The sequence below is a fragment of the Callithrix jacchus genome, chromosome 6, assembly GCF_049354715.1.
Source record: "Callithrix jacchus isolate 240 chromosome 6, calJac240_pri, whole genome shotgun sequence".
Taxonomy (NCBI): domain Eukaryota; kingdom Metazoa; phylum Chordata; class Mammalia; order Primates; family Cebidae; genus Callithrix; species Callithrix jacchus.
Window position 1 is genome coordinate 120,329,729 of NC_133507.1, and position 20,152 is coordinate 120,349,880.

The 20,152-nt window shown below is 37.4% G+C and overlaps 1 protein-coding gene across 3 annotated transcripts in view; it reads right to left on the reverse strand.

Moving 5' to 3' along the window:
• Positions 1 to 20,152, reverse strand: part of SATB2 (SATB homeobox 2) — a 200,054-nt gene that overhangs the window by 160,235 nt on the left and 19,667 nt on the right. For all 3 annotated transcript variants that reach the window (XM_078329134.1, XM_035305234.3, XM_002749606.6), the window contains exon 3: positions 3,779 to 3,955. In XM_078329134.1, the coding sequence (XP_078185260.1) occupies positions 3,779 to 3,950 (172 nt within the window). In that variant the 5' untranslated portion in view covers positions 3,951 to 3,955. The remainder of the gene's footprint in view (positions 1 to 3,778; positions 3,956 to 20,152) is intronic.

Here is a 20,152-nt window from a genome sequence, read left to right on the forward strand (position 1 = left end):
CTGAGAAAGGATTTTTCTTCTTTATTTGCTAAACACTTTTGTTTTAAAATAAAATAGTCAGCCTGGCACAGTGGCTCATGTCTGTAATCAGAGCACTTTGGAAGGCAGAGGTGGGCAGATCACCTAAGATCAGGAGTTCGAGACCAGCCTGGCCAATATGGTGAAACTCTATCTTTACTAAAAATACAAAAATTAGCCAGACGTGGTGGCAAGCACCTGTAATCTCAGCTACTTGGAAGGCTGAGGCAGGAGAATTGCTTGAACCCTCGAGGCAGAGGTTGTAGTGAGCCAAGATTGTGCCACTGCACTCCAGCCTGGGCAACAGAGCAAGACTCCATCTCAAAAATTAATTAATTAATTAATTAATTTAATTGCCTGATCAACAGTCCATTTTAAAATTTATTTTACAATTAACAGAAAACAGGGGAGAGATAAAACGCCCACTTACAAATTAACTCAAACAAATACAGTGAGGCACCACCTTGCCATCACGGCTGCCTCCCAAAGCCCACCATTTACATTGGCAAGTATGAATAGTTACTCAACCAGTGGGCTCTGGACAGTGCGGGGAGCTCCATGGCTACTGCCAAAAGCCTTAATGGAGAAGAACTGAAAGGATGAAAAGGAAAGAAGAAAGAATAGTAAGGGGAGTGATGAGTTTTAAGTTGGGAGTGAGGCAGTTCCCAGAGAAGCAGCAGTACCCTGGATTAACATGCCTCTTTCAAAAGACTTTTAATGCAGAGACATGGACTCACAGCCCACCATACTTACAGTGTAAAGTGTGCTTGCCATTTATTAGACCTTAGCCTACCTATTCTGGTATAAGCAAATGGCCTGGCAGCTTTCAGCTTTCTACATATGCAAAACAGCAAGTCTGATGAATCCTGCATTTCATATCCTTGAGAATCAGAGTTAACAGTATGTATGTTGGGAAATGGAGGGTATGGGTCAGCTAGAAAGGCAGTTCCCATGGTGTATGACAGTATCTTTCACGTTATTCTCTCTCGGGTTCTAATATTCAGCCTTCAAATAAAGGTTACTTTTAACAGAGAAAAAGAAATCCCTAAACTCCATTTTAGTAGAATTCCTATCATTCTTCAGAAGCAAATATTGTTTCTTAATAAAAATTATTCAACTCACCTGGAGGGAATATCCTCTTAGAAAAAAAAAATGACTATCCTGTGTTCACAAGAGCATGGACCTGCTGCCTTGTCACTGGGACTTGAGGACTATTCCAAATAATGACATTGCTAATGTATTTCCTCCTTTACAAGCAATCTGAAATACTCTTTCAATTCAATTACTGAAACTCTTTTCTGGTCACATCAAAATGAAAAATCACGTTTCAAGAGCCTAGATTTTCAAAATGGCTAAAGCAACCTACTATCCTTGCAGTTTAGTTCTGCCCAACTTTTTCAGCATAGGAAAAAGAGATTCAAGAATACTGCAGTTTCTCTGCTGGAAATGGATTTGCTAGGATGTCCCCTCAATGACTCCCCCATCTTGGAGGAATTATATAAACATGAAAGAAACAACAAAGCCAAACAAAAACGAACAGAAAACTACCCCCATAAAACCTCATGCCTTCAGTCATCAAGTCATATTTTGTTCTACCTCTTGGCTATCCTTCTCACATGCTGCTGTTTGTCCAGCATATGAATTACCTGCCTAATCATGCATACTATTTGGTCTATAACACACATGCAGCAAACAGCATACTTTTAATGATCTGAATGAAGACAATGATCTAATACATTCATTTCAAAGTAAACAATTCTAAGTTATTCCATTTCGCCAAAACAGAGATCGAAAGCCTAATTTAAAACAAACTGTGATTTTTTTTCTTTGTGAGATTACAGTACAAGACCAAGTGATAAAACCTATGCTTTCCTATAAAATAAAGTGTATCTGTACTGTAGAGCACCTTAAGAATATTGATTCAACTTATAAAAAGTATAATAGCATTTTAGCCTTAATATTCAAAAACCTTGAGGAAGCAAACAGCACTTTTGACTTGTCGCCTGTTTAATAATCCTCCGCCTGAGATGACATTTATTGCTCGTATATCTCACGTTGGTGAGTAGAAGAATTCTCAGTCCAAATTCCTGAAAGGAATAGTGTGGCTCCCTAGTGCAAATTTCCTGAGAGCCCCTTCCCTTAGCATGTGCCAAGAATCAAATCTTGGCCACTTAGTGCTCTGTGTTCCACATGTGAGCTCGCTAAGCACTGAACGGCTGTGCTAACTGAGATGGATGGCCCTGTCAAACAGGAAGCTGGCACACCAGGGTGCAAGCAGTGGGATACAATGACCTTTACATTCAGAGAAAAATGTCCCTAAAGTGGCATGAAAAGTTTGTCAGGGGAAGGGAAGGGAGATTCTTTTATTTCATTTAGGTACATAGCATGACATAAAAGCAATGGTGCCCAGTATGCAATTTGCTCAGGATCAAATCGTGAATATCCCTCACACCAGAAGGAAAGTCGTTGGAAAAAGGAAATGAATCATCCTTTATCGGGCTGCTTTGAGAGCACTGGACTCTATGATTCAGCTACACCACTGTGCCCAGCCTGGCCAGCGCTTGGATTCAGACTGCGCTAGGATTCACAATAACTCGTAGGGTACTACCTGCTCTGAGAAAACATTCCTAATTTTTATTAGGCTGCTTTCTTGATAGAACTAAAGTATAACAAATATTTAAAATATTTCTTAAAAAGCAATAATCTACTTACAGAATCAAATTCAATACCTTGGGAATTTAAATCCCTTGGTTGGCACATTTGTGACTTCATATCAATATTTAATCTCTCATAGTATCCTTATCGGTACAAATGAGGCTCTGACTGATAGTTCTTAGGAATGATATGAAGAGAAACTCATTTTAAAAACAACAAAAATCCTTGGCATATTCACAAATGTTAACTAAAGATAGGAATATAGGACATTAATATATCAACTAAGATCCGGAAGTTACAAATTTCTCTCCTTTAGTTATAACCATAATCATAAAGAATACAATTCAATCATTTCAGTTGAAAATGAAGAACAATAAATTCCATTAGATCAATTTTTTTTTCCATTACTCAAGGTTTGGGGGTATTTTGTTGTTATTTGTTTTGTCAATTCTTTGGCATGAAAAAACAATGGGCTATACTTCAAAATGAAACAACAGAAGCTCACAGTGGGCTCCCCAGTATTGTATAATACTCACTGAAATAATGATGCAATTTTAATACTTAATTAAAAAGTGAAAGGATTGATGATAAAGACACTGCAATATTTTTTAATTGGATGGACCACATCAAAACTACAAAACAGTTTTCAAAGATACAAAAGGATAAGAGGCATCTATTTTTTTCTGTTCAATTAAAAGCTTATCACAAAGTGCAGAAGCCACAGGCCCAGAGCAATAAGTAAATTTCAAAAACTGAATGCTTTATACATCATGTATTATAAGTTTGAATAAGTCAGGAGTTAAATATCTCAGGACTGGCCCTAACTTAGAGAAATTAACAGTGTTATGAATGCAAGAAAGCTATGATCACTTTGAAATGCAAGTTGATTTTAAGGCTCTAGAAGTGCTGGTCAAATACTTCCCAAAAAAAAACAAGAAAACAAGAAACAAGACCTTCTACAAGAAATATTCTGCTGCTCACTAGGAAATGCTACATCTGAAAATTCTCCTTCAACCTTTGTTTGGAGAACTATTTCAGAAAACATATTCTTCCTCAAATTATGACACACAAGAGACTTGGGAGGAGAAGGGAGAGGCATTAATACCTTGGGCCTGAGCGGCAGAGCTATGAGAATACCCCAGGGCCAGGAGCGCAGTCTCCACCAGCTGGCTAAAAAGCACATCTTTCCGCACCAGGACAAACTCAGCGTGTTCTTCTCTGTTGTCATATTCAAGAGAGCCGTCCAACTGCTCCACGACACAAAAGACAGGAATCATCAAACCTGAAGGGACAAAATTCAAGAGCAAAACACAAACATTACAAAGCAAATCTCAATCACCACGATGAGAAGGGAAGCGACAGTTATAAAAGTCACTCATCTGTGATCGACAGTGGTTTAGATTAAACAAGCCTCTTAGTCATATAGGCCTAATGGAAAGCTGTGGGTTTCCCCCCCTATTATTACAGAATTGCCTGGGGCAGCAGCAGAAGCCCTTAGATTCCAGTCATTTTCACCAACCAGAGGTGTCCTGGTACATAGGTAAGACAAAGGTAACCTTATAGGTACTCGATTCTTTAATGTCTACAGTTTCATCATTAACTGTTAATCAGCACTAGTATTTTCAGATCAGATCTGCTCTTGTCTAGAAATACATTTCAAAGCTTCCAGTTGTAATAAATATATTACTTTTAAGTGTAAAAGTAAAATACTTCAAATCTCCTAGCTCCTTCTTACTAAAAAGATATGTTTGATTTTAGGGTCTAAGCTGTTATGTGAATATAAGAAAGTCAATAGAAATTTAAAATAAGTCCCTCTTATATATTTTTTTTAATCCTAGTAAATAGGTTATCAACTAGCCTAAAAATAACATCATAAATGTCTTAACTTATATTTAATTTATATCAAAATATAGACCCAAACATAAAAGTGTGCCTACATAAAATTATTTTCTACATTAACATCAGTTACTGCTGAAAAGGGAGGATCTTTTCTTGTGTTTTCAGAGAAAAGAAGTAAACTACCCTAAAGAATAAAGCAAATCGCAGTGGCTCACGCCTGTAATCCTAGCACTTTGGGAGGCTGAGGCGGGTGGATCATCTGAGGTCAGGAGTTCAAGACCAGCCTGACCAATATGGTGAAACCACGTCTTTAAAAAATAAAATAAAAAAATAAAAGAATAAGGCAAATTAGTCTAGTTGAAAATCTGTTGAAATCTGTTGTCACTGAAATATTTCTCTGCTTTGTATCAAAGTGTGAAAAGCTAAAAAATGTTAATTCACCAAGGATTTTTTAAAATTGTTTTTTTATTTTTAAAAAAGTCATACATGCACTTAAATCTAAACATAACCAAGGCAGAAGAAGATCAAAGTTTTACTAACACACAAGTAATAAACGTGGACCCTGCCTAATGTGATTCGCACAGATTAGTATGTTACAGGTCTTCTTTTTGTGCAAGAAAAATTAAAAGTTATGAAGGATGGGTGAGCAGGCAGACAGGGGAGGTAAAAGTTACATGGCCAAGGTGAAGGTATTCACAACAAAAAGAAGATCTTTGTGTGAAATGACTATATGGGAATATGGCCCCTGACACAGAGAATGCATAGGAGTTTTTCAGAGCCCACTCCCTGTGGCCTCAACCCTAGGAGCCTCCTGACTCACTCTGATCTGGAAAGCCGAGGGTGGGAGCAGATGCTCTACAAACTACTGGGTCACAGATTGAGGTTTTTGTTCTAAAGATAATGCATTGGTGCAACTGGTTCCCATGTGCTAATTATTATTATTAAAGATAATAAGTATTGGGTATAATTATTAAATATAATCTTATTAACAATAATAATACTCATTAAGAATTGTTATCATTAAAGATCATGGTAATTATTATTAAGACTGCACAACAGTCTAACAAGTCAAACCATATCATACAAGACAACTATTGACTCAGTGTTCACTGCTGAGAATAAAAAAGCAGTATTATCGTCTGAAGCAAATATACTCTCCATGGTGTAGATTTATTTAAAAATATCAGATATGGGTGGTGCAGACTGAAATTTTAGACAAAGAAGAAGATTTAGGACAGCTACACAATGTCTTGCAAGACATATTTTTTCATTGTGACCATTACTGCTAGATGAAATCCTTATTTATTTATAGCAAGTGTATTCCAAATAATATATATAGAATATGTAGCAAATAATATAAATTAGATTTCTTCCAAATTATCTTTTCTTTTTTTTTTTGAGACAGTCTCGCTCTTGTTGCCCAGGCTGAAGTACAGTGTTGAGATCTCAGCTCACTGCAACCTCCGCCTCCTGGGTTCAAGCAATTTTTCTGCCTCAGTCTCCTGAGTAGCTGGGATTACAGGCACCTAGCACCATGCTCAACTATTTTTGTACTTTTAGTAGGGACAGGGTTTCGCCATCTTGGCCAGGCTGGTCTCAAACGCCTAACCTCAGGTGATCCACCCTCCTCAGCCTCCCAAAGTGCTGGGATCACAGGTGTGAGCCACTGCACCCAGCCCCAAATTACCTTTGTAGTCATTCATCTATCCAGGATTTATTGAACACCTACTATGTGCCAGGTGGCTCCAGGGATACAAGTAAGAACAAGTCTGATACGACTGCTGCCCTCAATGTAGTTGAAGGTGTTGTAAAACCTTCCTACTCAAGCATAATGGGATTTTATAGGACTCATTCATGAGAGTCCGTACCAGCAAGGAATAGCCCCCATTTAGAGCTTTTAACTCTTACATGCTAGCATATAATCTTTGTCCAAGGAAGTAGGTAGTTTTTTACTTCTAATGATTTAAGCATATGCACACATAGGGCCATATAGTCCATGGTGCCATAAGCTACTCCACCACTAATACCTGTGTGTACATAAGTGTCAATGCTGAAAACCCATGTGCAATTCCTAATGTCAATATCTGAGTGTCACACATCTGGGAATCACAGATAAGATCTTTAAATGAATCCAATTGCTCCATAAGCTATCATGTCTCCATTACTTAGAAACTACAAATCTTTCTCAAGTCTATGGTCAACTGAAAAACTTATGACCCTATTAACTTTTAAAAATAATATTAACTATTCAACCAGTTAGATATGAAATATAACATGAAAGCACAGGGATCTATAACATGTTGATAGCTATAAACATGTTTAAAACACAGGGACTTATGTTTTATAACTGTCAATTACTTAAATAGTACCTAAAGATTTTGCTTCAGTGATTGAAGGAAGCAATTGTTGGCTGACACATCAGTAATAACTTCTTACAGAAAGCATGCACCAATCCTCCACTGGCATCACTTATTTAAAAAAAACAGGGGGGGGTGCTTTGTGGTCATTTATAAAACACTATTAATGAGGAATATATGATAAGAGGGTTTGTTATGCAGCACATACATATATGAGATACTGAAGAATATCATAAAGAGCTTATATTTTTTAAAATTTACCTTCTTACTAGAATTTGACCCATCTCAACAATTATGGTTTTTATAATGAAATGCAATTTTTACAAAAGGAAAAAGGAGGAAAAATAGATGCAGTTACTAGTGACAATAATAAGAGAAATGAAAACTAGTCAAATAGTATGACTGAGTTCAAGTGTTGAAAGAAGAAAATTAAGGCATAAGTTTAAAAAGCCTTGAAAAACTGAAAATCCCTAAGGGAAGCAAACTGTAAAAGAATGAGTAAAAATATATGCAGAGAGAGAGAGAGAGAGAGAGAGACAGAGAGAGAGAGAGAGAGAGAGAGAGAGAGAGAGAGAGAGAGAGAGAGAGAGAGAGAGAGAGAAACAGAGATTTGTTCATTTTATCCACAACTCATCCCAGGCAAAAAGTGGGGGAAAAAAAAGAAAAGAGAAAAAAGTGACAATGGATAGCAAGATAGGGAGATGCTTGAAAAACACTTCAGAAAATAATTTAAGAGAAGAATTTAAAAGCTTCAATAAAAGAAAAATGTAAAACTGAAATGCATTTTCTTTTTTTTTTTTTCATAACCTCAGTGATATGAAATGCATCTTCAACAAAATTTAGAAATGGTGAAGAAAAAAGAAAAACTTGCTCTAGCAAGCCTTACTAAGCCTTTTACAATTGCAGGAGGTAAGCAGGTAGTTTAATCTGGAGAACAGGCGCTCGGCCTCAGCCATTTGCTAAAAATTATGAGTTCTTCTGGTAATTGGGATAAATGATGAATTCTGTTGTCAAAGAGGCCAAATAAGCCTGGAAACCTCTCTACACTAGAAAAATGCATTTTTCCAACTGTCATTAGTGATGATACTGAAATTGTCACTTTTATTCTGACATTATTTCTGAAGAAGTGTGTATAATTTATAAAGAGTTAACCATTGTTACTGCCGCTGTTCATGGCAACAGCTGTGAGAACTGAGACACGTGGGAAAATGGTTAGATGTGGTGATGAGCAGCACCAGGTCAGGGTCAAGTCCTGGCACTGTCCCTCTTTACCTGTGTGTGACCTTAAGTAGTTAATCTGACCTCTCTGAGGCTCAAATTCCTCCTAGCTAAAATGCAAACAATATCTACATCATAGATCTGTTGTGAGGATTAAACAACATTACATAGTTAAATTGTCTGACAGCTCTCAAACAATGGAATCTATTTGTTTTCCTTTTTCTCAAAATCAGTATTAATACGATTTTACAGAGGGAAAAAATTAACCAGTAATTTTTTTCAGGGTCTGTAATCAATGTTCCTGATACTAAAAGGCATTTCTTCAGAATAAAGAGGACACTAATAATCACTGAATGGCCTATTATGCAAATGACAATGGCTTGAAGTGTTTAGCATGCCCTATAGCAAAAAAGGTGAAAGTGCTTAAAAAGCACAGTAAAACTACCTGTCCATTATAGCAGCCTCTAACTTTATGTAGCAATTGAGCACTTGAAACATAGCTAGTCTCAAATCGAGATGTGCCATAAGTATAAAATACATACTAAATTTTAATGACTTAATAACAAAAAGAAATAAAAATAAATACATCATGAGGTTTTTTTGAAAGTAACTGCATGTAGAAATATCTTGGATATATTGAGTTAAATAAAATATGTTATTAAAATTAACTTTACCTATTTAACTTTTAGTGTAGCTACTAGAAAATGTAAAATTATACATGGGGCTTATATTTGTATTAATATCACAGAGCACTGTTTTAATGAATCTGCCAAATAACAATATACAAGTTTTTCTCGCACAGGATACATTTATCACATTTATCACAAACTGACACTAGGCCAATTGTGTGACTGTCATGAGCCCTTTAGCTATCTTTCCTCTGTGTTCCAGATCTTAGGAGTCCTGAAGACAGAGGCACTCTTGGTTAAATTCCGAAATCCAAGGTGTTACCTTCTCTGCAATTGCAGGCTGCTGTTTTATTACTAACTATATTAATCCAGCTACTCTTATTAGGAAACAGTTCTTTCCCCCTTCCCTTCATTTTAAAGAACAGACTTCAGGGAATGTCAATACTGGCTATGAAAGTGACCTGAGGAATATGTATTCTTGAAAGCTCTGAATGTTTAAAACTCAACAATAAAAGATGAATGGTGCAGCTGTGGCAGGGTGTCTAGGTGACAGAATTCAAATTCAACTAACTTCCGCCAAAGTTAGGACATGAAATAAACCCCTGCTTTGTACTGCACTTCCTAGATTATCATGTAATCTAACATACACACCTTTATCTTCTCCTCACATTTACCCTGTGACAGGGTTAGCATTATTCTCATTTAGTAAATTAGGAAACTGAAACTATGAGAGAAGTAACATGCCCCAAGAAACACAGCGAGGCAAGGGCAGAAGAGTTCAGGTTATCCAGCTGTAAATCCCAAGCAGGCTGCTTTCCTGAGGGTTGAAAACAACACTCCAGAATCCACACTCATTGAAATCTAAGGGCTTGGCTTCTTACTAAAAAAGACCCTTTACCACTTGCTATGTCCAACGGGTGACTTGTGCTACTCATAAGTGAATTCACCTTTTGTCTGCTTACCAGGTGTCAGGAACCATGCTAGGCACGGAGGGAAAACCAAAATGGGCTCCTGACCTTCCATCATTCACAGACAAAGAAAGGCTCACATGAATGGTCATACTCTAGTGCAAATCAGCATGGTTTCCAGACTCCTCCCTATCCCCTTTGTCTTCTTAGTCCACCTGTACTTCTGAATTACAGGACCCAGTCTGAGATGGAGGAGGCCAGGCTTTCATCTCCCTTCTTTCAGAGGAATCCTGAAGCTCATCTGTCTCTGGAAGGAAGGCAGCAGACAGGGCCCACTCCCTTCCCTGGGGCCTGCAGCATATTTAGTTCTATCGCCTGAGAAGGTCTGAGGGCTAACTGGAGATTATGAAGACTGTAGGGCAGAGCCTTGCATATCTTTTCTTTGTATAAAAATGAATCTGAAGTACCAGAGAACAAGCTGCTTGAAACACTGAAAAAAAACTTTACCACAAAAACTGAGTGAATAACTGTCTTCAAGAGGACTGAGACAGAAAAAATGAGAGATGGCTAATATTTTTTCTTACTGTAAATTTACCAGAAAATCAAAATAACTATTTACTTGTTCTGTAACCTCATATTCTTTCTCTCATGCACATTCATACACACACATACTGAGTCACAGACAAGAAGAGAAGTAACTTGCCAACATTAACGTCTAGCCCCTTCTTTACACCCTAAAATAATAAAGAGGCCAGGCACAGTGGCTCACACCTGTAATCCTAGCACTTTGGGATGCTTAGGCAGGCAGATCACCTGAGGTCAGGAGTTTGAGACCAGCTTGCCAACATGGTGAAACCCCATCTCTACTAAAACTACAAAAACTAGTTGGGCATGGTGGTGGGTACCTGTAATCCCAGCTACTTGGGAGGCTGAGGGCAGGAGAATGGCTTGAACCTGGGAGGCAGAGATTGCAGTGTGCCAAGACCATACCACTGCACTCCAGCCTGGGCAACAGTGTGAAATTCTGCCTCAAAAATAATAATAATAATAAACAAAAGCCTGAGCACCTAAAATTGTGACCAAAACCAGAAAGAATTAATAGTCTCTTTCACCTCCCTGTTAGGGTCCCAGGCAAAATTTCCAAAAGGGATGCAGTAAGTCCTTCCTAGTCTCCTCTTAGCAGCCCTTCTGTCCTCTACGAGGCACTCAGCCTCTTGGGGTAAGGCAGCCTCAGGTTCTACATTCCACTCTAGCCTCCTACTCCCTCCAGGGGCTGATCTCAAAAGTTCCAGAGATTAATAGATAATCTCAAAAGTTCCAGAGATTAATAGATAAAAAGATGCTTGCAGCAAAACACACTGCCGTGTGTGTACCTATGCAACTATCTTGCACGTTCTGCACATGTACCCCAAAACCTAAAATGCAATTAAAAAAAAAAAAGGGACCTGTGAACCTGGAAAAAAAAAAAAAAGATGCTTGCTACACTGCTTGAATGGTTTAGTGGCCTCCTTAATCCCCTCAGCTAGATCTTCATTGTAAAAGATACATTTTATTTCAAATAAACTTCTAGTGGGAAGAATTTCAGGTAGTATAACAAGATACAGTAGAAAAAAATTTTTCACCAATTTTTTTTGAGAAGGAAGAGCAATCATTTGGATGCAAAGGGAGCCACCCACAGGTCCACAGATGGACCAGAGGCCCTCTAGCATCCCCCAACTACTCCAGTTTTCGACACTCCTCCTCCCTGTTCTTAGCTTATAAACTACACATTCTCTGAAAAACAAATAATTCACTTGTTTTTCTAGTTGGTTTTGTTTTTTTCTTAACTCTTATTGTAGAGGAAGCAGGAGCTTAGACAGAGGTAGGACAGCCGCAGAAATTCTAGGTGGTTTACAGGTAGAGATCAATTTTCCAATTACAAGGAAGGCAAACTCTGCATCATAATTACTGTTTTGTTTTGTTTTTTTTTTTTGAGATAGGGTTTTGCTCTTGTTGCCCAGGCTGAAGTGTAGTACAATGGCGCAATCTCAGCTCCAAGAAACTCTGCCTCCAGGGTTCAAGCAATTCTCCTGCCTCAGCCTCCCCAGTAGCTGGGATTACATTCATGTAACACCGTGTCCAGCTAATTTTGTATTTTTAGTAGAGACAGGGTTTCTCCATGTTGGTCAACCTGGTCTTGAACTACCAACCTCAGATGATCCGCCCACCTCGGCCTCCCAAAGTGCTGGGATTACAGACATGAGCCACCACACCCGGCCAGCATAATTACTCTTAAGCACAAACTGCGCCATACATACAATAATTCGATTTCATTATTTATCTATAACCCAGGTGCAACTCAGGATTACATCTCCAACTAAATAATAAATATTATTTATTATTCAATTTTATTATTTATTATGAAATAAAATTAGACACTACTTTGCAACCCCTGAGGCCAATCTTAACTTTGGACAATAAAAACAAAAATAGGCCAGGGTGAGGATGGGAGAGTGAATGCTAGTCCTCTGTCACTGACCACCCCAAAGGATCAAACTGGGCCTCAAGTGGTAGGGAAGGGAAATGAGTTCTGGCCTTCCATACCTGATTCCAGGCAAAGCAATCACAATTCATCCTGAAGTCAGGTCCGAAGGCTGAAGGAGAAACTCTAGGTCTCTAAACATCCTCCAGTTACAGAAATTTAGTGGGAAGATCAAGCTGGCCAGGCAGTTTGCAAAACAGTATTTCACAGGCACACAGGAGGCAATTTGTGGCAGCTTATCTAAACAAAAAAAAAGCCTGAACCACACCTGGGAACTCTGCCACAGCAAGCCTGACCCACGGAACTAAATTCTCTGATGTCAGGAATGCTGAGGCTCTAGTGGGTGTGGAGGAGAGGCCCACCGCTTTCCTCCTCAAACATGGTCTGGGCTTGTTAAGTCTTCTTTACTCCCTCATGCCCCTCCCACCCCAAGCCTGACCTATATAATGGGCCCAAGATAAATGTTGGTTTAGTTTAACAAAATGCCAATTCCAGTTAGTTATTAATCACCACCATTAATAGGCAGTGTCTCCCTAGCTATCAAACTCGTCCATATCACTCTGGCCCCACTGCACTGCATTCAGCATCAGCAGACAAGGAAAGCTTTCTAGGAAATGGTCCACACAAGTGGATGCAGGAGCTTGCTCCATGTTGTCCAGGGGAAGCTGGCCAGACCACAGCACTGTGTACGACGACCACTGTTGACAGAACTTGTTGTCACATCATTACGGGCATCACATGGATGGGTGTGTAACAAAGTCGTGCACTGCACTGTGCTCTGTACACGCCCTAGAGCCACCGGGATCTTGCTGGCAGTCCTACCCATGCCCTGCACTGAAGGACTACAGCATCTTTTCTAAATTTAATAACTATAGAAAGACAAAACGCTTAATGATCCTAGAATTTAAAAAATAAATAAATAAGGACAAAACACCCGGCAATGGCCAGAGCCTATTAATCCCAGCTACTCGGGAGTCTGAAGCAGGAGGATGGCTTGAACTTAGGAGTTTGAGGCTACAGGAGTTCGGGGCTCACTGTGCACAAATAGGATCGAGTGCACAGTGAGCTATGATCTCACCACTGCACTCCAGCCAGAGTTACAGAGCCAGACCCACCTCTAAAATAAATAATTTTTAAAAATACAAAGGAAAAAAGGAGGATATATAAGTTTGAATAGAATATAACAGAAAAGTTCAAGTGTATGGCATATTATTGAAGTATCCTTAGTTCAAGCGTAAATTCTTCAGGTTCTTTTTACAATAGTTTAAAAATGCATACATGTATATAAGTCCTAAGACTCAACCGCATATTAAAAATGACTCTACCATAATTTATGAACACCAGGGTTTCTGTCCTTTGTTAAGTAAAATTTCATTCTGGAGGTTTCAGAGAGGTTTTTTTTTTTTTTAGACAGAGTCTCGCTATGTCGAAAATAGTATTTAAGCGGAGATCGATTCACCTCCCACCTCACTCATCATCCTCTCTGGAAAAGCTATTTACAACTCAGAGTCCCATGTTGTCAAAAAAGGAGTCAATGAAAATTGTCCTTACACTAACATTTACTTCAGGTTTTGAGCCTCCCTAAATGTTATTTTTTCTAATTCAAACAATTAAAAAAAACACCTTGATTAATTTCTCCAGTGTAGTGTTAAAGAAAGGTAAACTGTACTGAGGTCCTCTTGCAAGGAATTAATAAAGGAATCAAGTGCTCAGTTCTCAATAAGACAAGACTACCCAGATTTCTAGTGGGAATATTTCATAGCACAAGCATGTTTTCTTTGGGGAATTTAACTCACAAAAATTATTAAAAATTGAGATCAAACACTGGTGCAGAGCCTCAAAGGAAATCATACTAGAATGGAGAGATTTTTATCAAATAAAAAACTGAAAAGTAAAGTTTTCACAGCAAAAAAAAAGGCTTTCTCCCTCACAAAAAGAAAATCCTACTGTCTATATTTGGAGTTCAAACAAGAAAACATTTACGGATATTTAATAGACGTATAGAAAGTAACACTGTGCAATGAATGCAGATTTCACAAAGCCGAGCTTAAGCAGACAGGCAACTACCACCATTGTTTCCCAGCCATTAAAAGCCACTCTCATTCTTATATTCAACAAATGCATCCATCAAGATGCAATAGCAACCAAGCTGGTGAAAAGGCTAACACTGAAAAGAGAAAGAGGAAAAAAAAAAAAAAAAACAGGAGGGAGAAAGAGCAAGAGCAAGAAAGTCAAAACCATAGTGTGGATTCTCTAGTCCCCTTAGGGGATCTGACTGAGATCTCTGGTTTGCAATAAGTAGGATATTATTATTGTGACTCAGATCAAGTTAATAAAACCCAGCCTACAGAGCAGGGAAACCAGGGTCTGACGGAATACTTCCCAGACAAAATATTTTAAGTATATATGTAGTACCTGTGCAATTTATAGAAATTAATCAGAAAAACAGAACAGAGAAAACTAGTATATATTTTTTTCACTTTACAGTTCTAATACATCTTCTTTAGAATTTATATAATTTCCAAAATAAAATATCAAAATTAATATTTTTTAAATGAAAGAGACTATTGAAGTCTCTGCACACAAATCTCTTGGAAACCTTATATACATCTGAATATGCCTATCCAAAGGCTATCACCCAGCTAAAGAAAGAGTTATTCCACTTTTTACTGCCTTTGAGAAGCGTTATCAAAGCCTAAAGTGATTTCTCTCCAGGACAAAAAGTGAGAAATCTTTACCCTAAATAAAATGCAAGATTCTACCTTCCTCAAAGCAAAAACCCTGGAAGACTACTGCAGCATTTTAGATCGGGAGTAATTCCGGGTATGAACACCTTAATCTCAAAAAAATTTCATTCTCCCAGAATCCCTGGTTCATAAATTATTTAAGCATAAAATATTAATAATTTCTGAACCACAAAATAAAGGTATTGGTGTTGTCCCTCCCCCTAGAAGGCCAGTTTCAAAACAGTTCTATACTGACAAGCCCAGTACAAAATAACAGAAACATAAGTCAAACACTCTTTCAACTCCATATTGAAGGAGAAAAGAATTTCATTTGGGATTAACTTAATAGTATACGTTTAATTTTATGGGTGAACTCTAGTATCGCCCAAGAGATGAGAGCTACTATTTTATCTTGGCACCATCACTGCTAGATCTAGATGAAGATGATAAAAGAACCTAAACATGACAGTTTCTATGAATATAAGTTCATTTCTTTATTTTGTTAACACAAATAGGATCGACAAACAGCTATGTTTTCCAAGAGCAAGCCTGTGTTTATTCTATATATGAGAGGCTGGCGGCAAGAAAGATGGCTTTACTGAGTCATTCTAGCAAAGGAAGAAGAGAGCTGCATCTCAGAAGCCTGCCTTGGTTAAAAAGAACTGTCTCCCTCAAACTCACTTTCAAGCTATACATCAATCTTCAATATAATTATGTTTGACAGAATATAAGCTCTTGGCAGTTAACTTGTTTACAATAAATGCTTAGTTTGGGTACATGGACTGTATTTCAGCCCTACAAATATCAAACACAAACCTACAACAGTCCCATTATGAAGCTGAGAATTATTTTGCTATAAATCTTTTTATTGGGGGGGGCCAAGGGAATTACTTTTCAGCTTGTTTCCCACTAACCACTCGGAACAGTGTGAAAAGAGGTATGTTTATGCTCTGACCCTGTGCTAATTGGAATTCTATGCATTTCCTTAGGAGAGTATTCAGTATCAATGCTGAACATGCAGGTCAGCCCCCAGTTCTGCCATGGCGGCAAAAAATGCACATGAAACAAAATGGTTCTTACTAAAGTCACGGCATTTTCCTACAGTTCTTTTTCTCCTCAAAGTTTCTTGGGAATTAATGACCATTTGTAACAGTGTTGGCAGACTTTCAACCGTAAGCACCAGTTTTGAGGGGGGGTTATAAGTTAGCTGTAAAAATGTGCTTAAGGCTCAAACCTGCCGTATGAATAGAGTTAGTTTTGCTGAATATTACTTAGAGATTCATTTGAGAAGGAAAAAGTCAGGATCACCTTATTTACCCTTGCAAAACGGCTTTACCTGGGTATTAAAGGTATAATAACTTCCTATTCAGAGAACAATCTGCTCTTCTTATACTCCCTCAATACTAAAGGGTTTGGGGTGTTCTAATATCACATTTCCCAAATCTAAAGGACAGCATCTTGTCTGAATGGAGCCTCTAGGAATGCTTCTCTCCTGACAGGCACCTTCACTCACATTCTGAATACCTTCTGGTTCTCAGATGAAGACAATTTATCATTTTAAGATTTCTTTGTTGCTTTCTAATTTCCCACTTAACATGTAATTAGATTCCTATAATAGCTCAACTTTAACACAGTATTAATACATCAGAAAGATCATATTAAGAAGCACAGTTTATCTTCCAAAATAAACAATACTGAAAAATTCAGTCATGTTATAACTTAATATTAAGATTACAATTTCTTTCTAGTCAATGTTACAATTACAGGTGACAAAAAAATTTAAAACGTGTTTGCCTCTCAGCTTCTAATAAAGAAGAATAGCAACTAATTTATAAGTTTCAACTGTCATGCAAAATGATTTTATTAAACATTTTTACCACATGGCTTTCTTGTATGCAGGGAAGAGAGACAGAAAAGAAAAAGATTTTCACTGCATTATCAGCCTCACAGAACTTTCTTGTTAATACCAAAGCACTAGTTTGCAATGTGAACTAATGGAAAATTGTTAAATTCACCAAAAATAACCACTCATTTTTTTAAACTAAAGAAGCCCTTTAAAAACCTTGACTATTTAATTGCTGTTTACTTGAAGAAGGGGGACAAGGAGAAGGTGATCGTAATAAAAAAAAATCAAAACACTTTTTTTTTAATTGTACAACAAAAATTCCCTCCAAGGCAAAAAAGACATTATGCCAAGTTCCACCCAGAATTAATGTTTAGGTTTAAATTATAAAGTCCAGAAGAAACGGAACCACTAATAGACCCTTAAAGCTCATGGCCTTCATCAACACTGTTAGGTTATGTAAATTTTAAAACTGAAAACACTTTGCTGACAAAAGCATTTTAATGAAGGCGCTATTAACTAGACTCTCTGGATTAAATAACTTTTTTAAAAAGGCTTTTTTAGGGCGTTTGATATACACTCCACTCTAAAGGGGATGATAAATGCTCGGGAGAATTCTGAAATTATGAAATCTCCACCAGGAGGATGTACTGTCTATCTTGTTTCTTTCATTTTGTCACCTCAGGAAGGTTTTTAAATATGAAACCCAAGAAAACTCAGCGACAGATGAAAGAAATATTCCCCTGTAAGTCTGTCAACTGAGTAAAACCTGGGGCTCTGACTGCTCGGATGGCCAACATTATTTGCATTATTTTAGTATCCCCACAATGAGCAGGGTTCCTGGGTGAACTCCACCATCACCACCTAGGTTTCTTCAGAAGCTCACAGTTTCTATGAATAAAGTAGCAAATACAGCCCAGAATGAGGGAAAATGAGCCCCTGATCTTGGCTGCTGCCTGGCGGTTCACTCGGAGTTGCTGAAAGCATAGCTCTGTGGAATAAGAGCTATAGTCTCAGCAATGTTAAGGACATCGATTTCATGATTCAGAGGATTGCAGGTCAAAGCAGGAGCCTCTGCATTTCGGGTGACAGTCAGGTGAGTACGTATCAGGTGATGTGCCCACAGGGAAACTCCGGTTGCCCCCATGTGTGCTGAGAAGAAATGAAGGTGCTCATTATTCAGCCTCAACTCTCTCCCTTTCAGCCTGGTTTGGACTTTGGGAAGAGGAAGAACAGCAGGCCCAGGAACCACACCTAACCCTTACTTGGCTGGGCTTTGTAACAAGAGGAACATTCATTACTTCTGACTTCCATTTACAGAGACAAAAAAAAAAGCGGGGGACGGTTAGAGAGTAGCTTCACCTCAGGTAGAATTTAAGAAAATGGGATTTTCCTGGTTACACTGTGTATGAAGACAAAGTCAATGGTCATTTGTAATGTCTCCTGGGAAACCACTTCCCATGCGTTCCTCTCTAACTTCCCCGGGAAGGAGAGCCAAATGGTCTCTTCCCCAAAACAGATTTTAGCTAATAAACACAACAAAGTAAGGGAAAAGCACTTCAGTTTTTCTGCATCTTCTTCAAGACTAAAAATTTGTACATTGTGTGACAGGTCCACCTCATTTTTCTTAATGATGTTTTTATTATTCTTTCACTCAATTAAAGCAGAAATGAATATTGCATCGTCTGACTGTATAATTGTTATTGTAATCTGTTTTCGATCACTGCTTGGGAAATGGGTCCCAAACAACATAAACTCTCCACTGCCTCAGAAGACAAGTCATTTTCTTTTACTACAACACTTAAAGAGACATTTATCATGCTGCTCTGTTAGCATCTTTGTATTATGACAAAAGAAGGTTCTTCTTCTGTTTACCCCCAAAAAATAATATTTCAAAAATGCTATTGCTATTTCAAACATTCTGATATGAATGCATCTTCCCAGTAAGCTATTAAATATATCAATTTTGCCTTTCTTTATATGTAATAATAATTGAAACAAATGCAATAAAAGTACTCAATTTTAATATAGGACATAATTGGGAAATCTAAAAATGCAGTATTTTTACTTTATGCCTTTGGTCCTTTCCCAGGAGTCTTGGGCATGGCATTCAATCAAATTTGCTCTCTTTGCAAAGAAAATATTTTCTTGTGTTAAAAAAATATCAATCATAATCAGTTATGAAAGAACTGATACACTTGCTTTCCAGCCAAATGCAAAAACAAGTAAAAAGTATTTTTTAAAGAAAGAAAAAGATATATGTGGTTAACGTGATGAAATTCAAGCTGTTTCTACAACAAACGCCTGCAAATCACCTTTGTCAGATCTTAGTACTTTGGAAAACATTTGCTCTAACTAGAGTCTCTTATTTTATATATTACATACATATATATCTGTGTAAGTCTTCAGTCAAATAAACAAAAGAAAGACACTGAACTGCTGTGCACATGTCAGTAACTGCGCACCCATCAGTGGGCACCAAACAGCTACCCTGGTCTGAAATGGATCCCTTTTGATAAACAGTAGCTTGCAGTGCTTCCCCTTAATTTTTTGAACTTTGTTGTTATGTTAAAGTTTAATAATCAACTGTGCTAAAATAGAACTCCATTCCAATGGTATGGCTACTAGGTTATTGCAGAATTGAATTTGCCCACACACTATTAACGAGTAATAGTACCAGGAGCAACTAAAACTGAAATATATTAATCCAGGAGGTTTTCCTGTGCAATGTGTCATAACTACCCATAAAGAATATGCTTACTATAAGACTTACATAGTTTGCTGATAACTTTATTGCAAGGTTCAAATTCTTGAAATTTCTATTAATGATTTTATCTGCATTTTAGGCATTTGTCAAACTAATAACTATAACATCTACTAGTTTAAGGACATAATCAAAAAGGAGGAAAATGCATGCAATAAATTCTATCGTCATAGTTGTATATCTAAAACAGGTTTATTCCATATTATGTCTTTTTATCTAGTTTTAAAAAAATCTGAAACAACCAAACCTTTTTAATTGAGTAGCAAAAGATACTCAAGTTGTAGAATGCGATTTCTGTTGCAGCCTTTCAGTGCCCCTTAATTATACTGATTTTACCACAATTCTTAAATCACTTGCTACCAAACAGCAAAATAATTCTCTTAATTGAAAAATATATATACAGATAGAGTTCCATAATTTTGAAAACTCCATCATGGAACATTTTTACAAAAACACTGTAGCATGTCATGTTTATAGGGTTTGTTTCTAAGTAGAAGAAGAAAAATAATTCTTTGGTTAATTGTTAACAATTAAGAGAGCAATGGAAAATAGCACACTATAGTGGCTACAACTGTGCTTTTTTCTAACTCTGTAAGTCCTCAACTGGTTTTCGTTTTAGTCATACCTCAGTTCCACTCAGGGCATCTACTTTGACTTTAAAATATCTATCACAT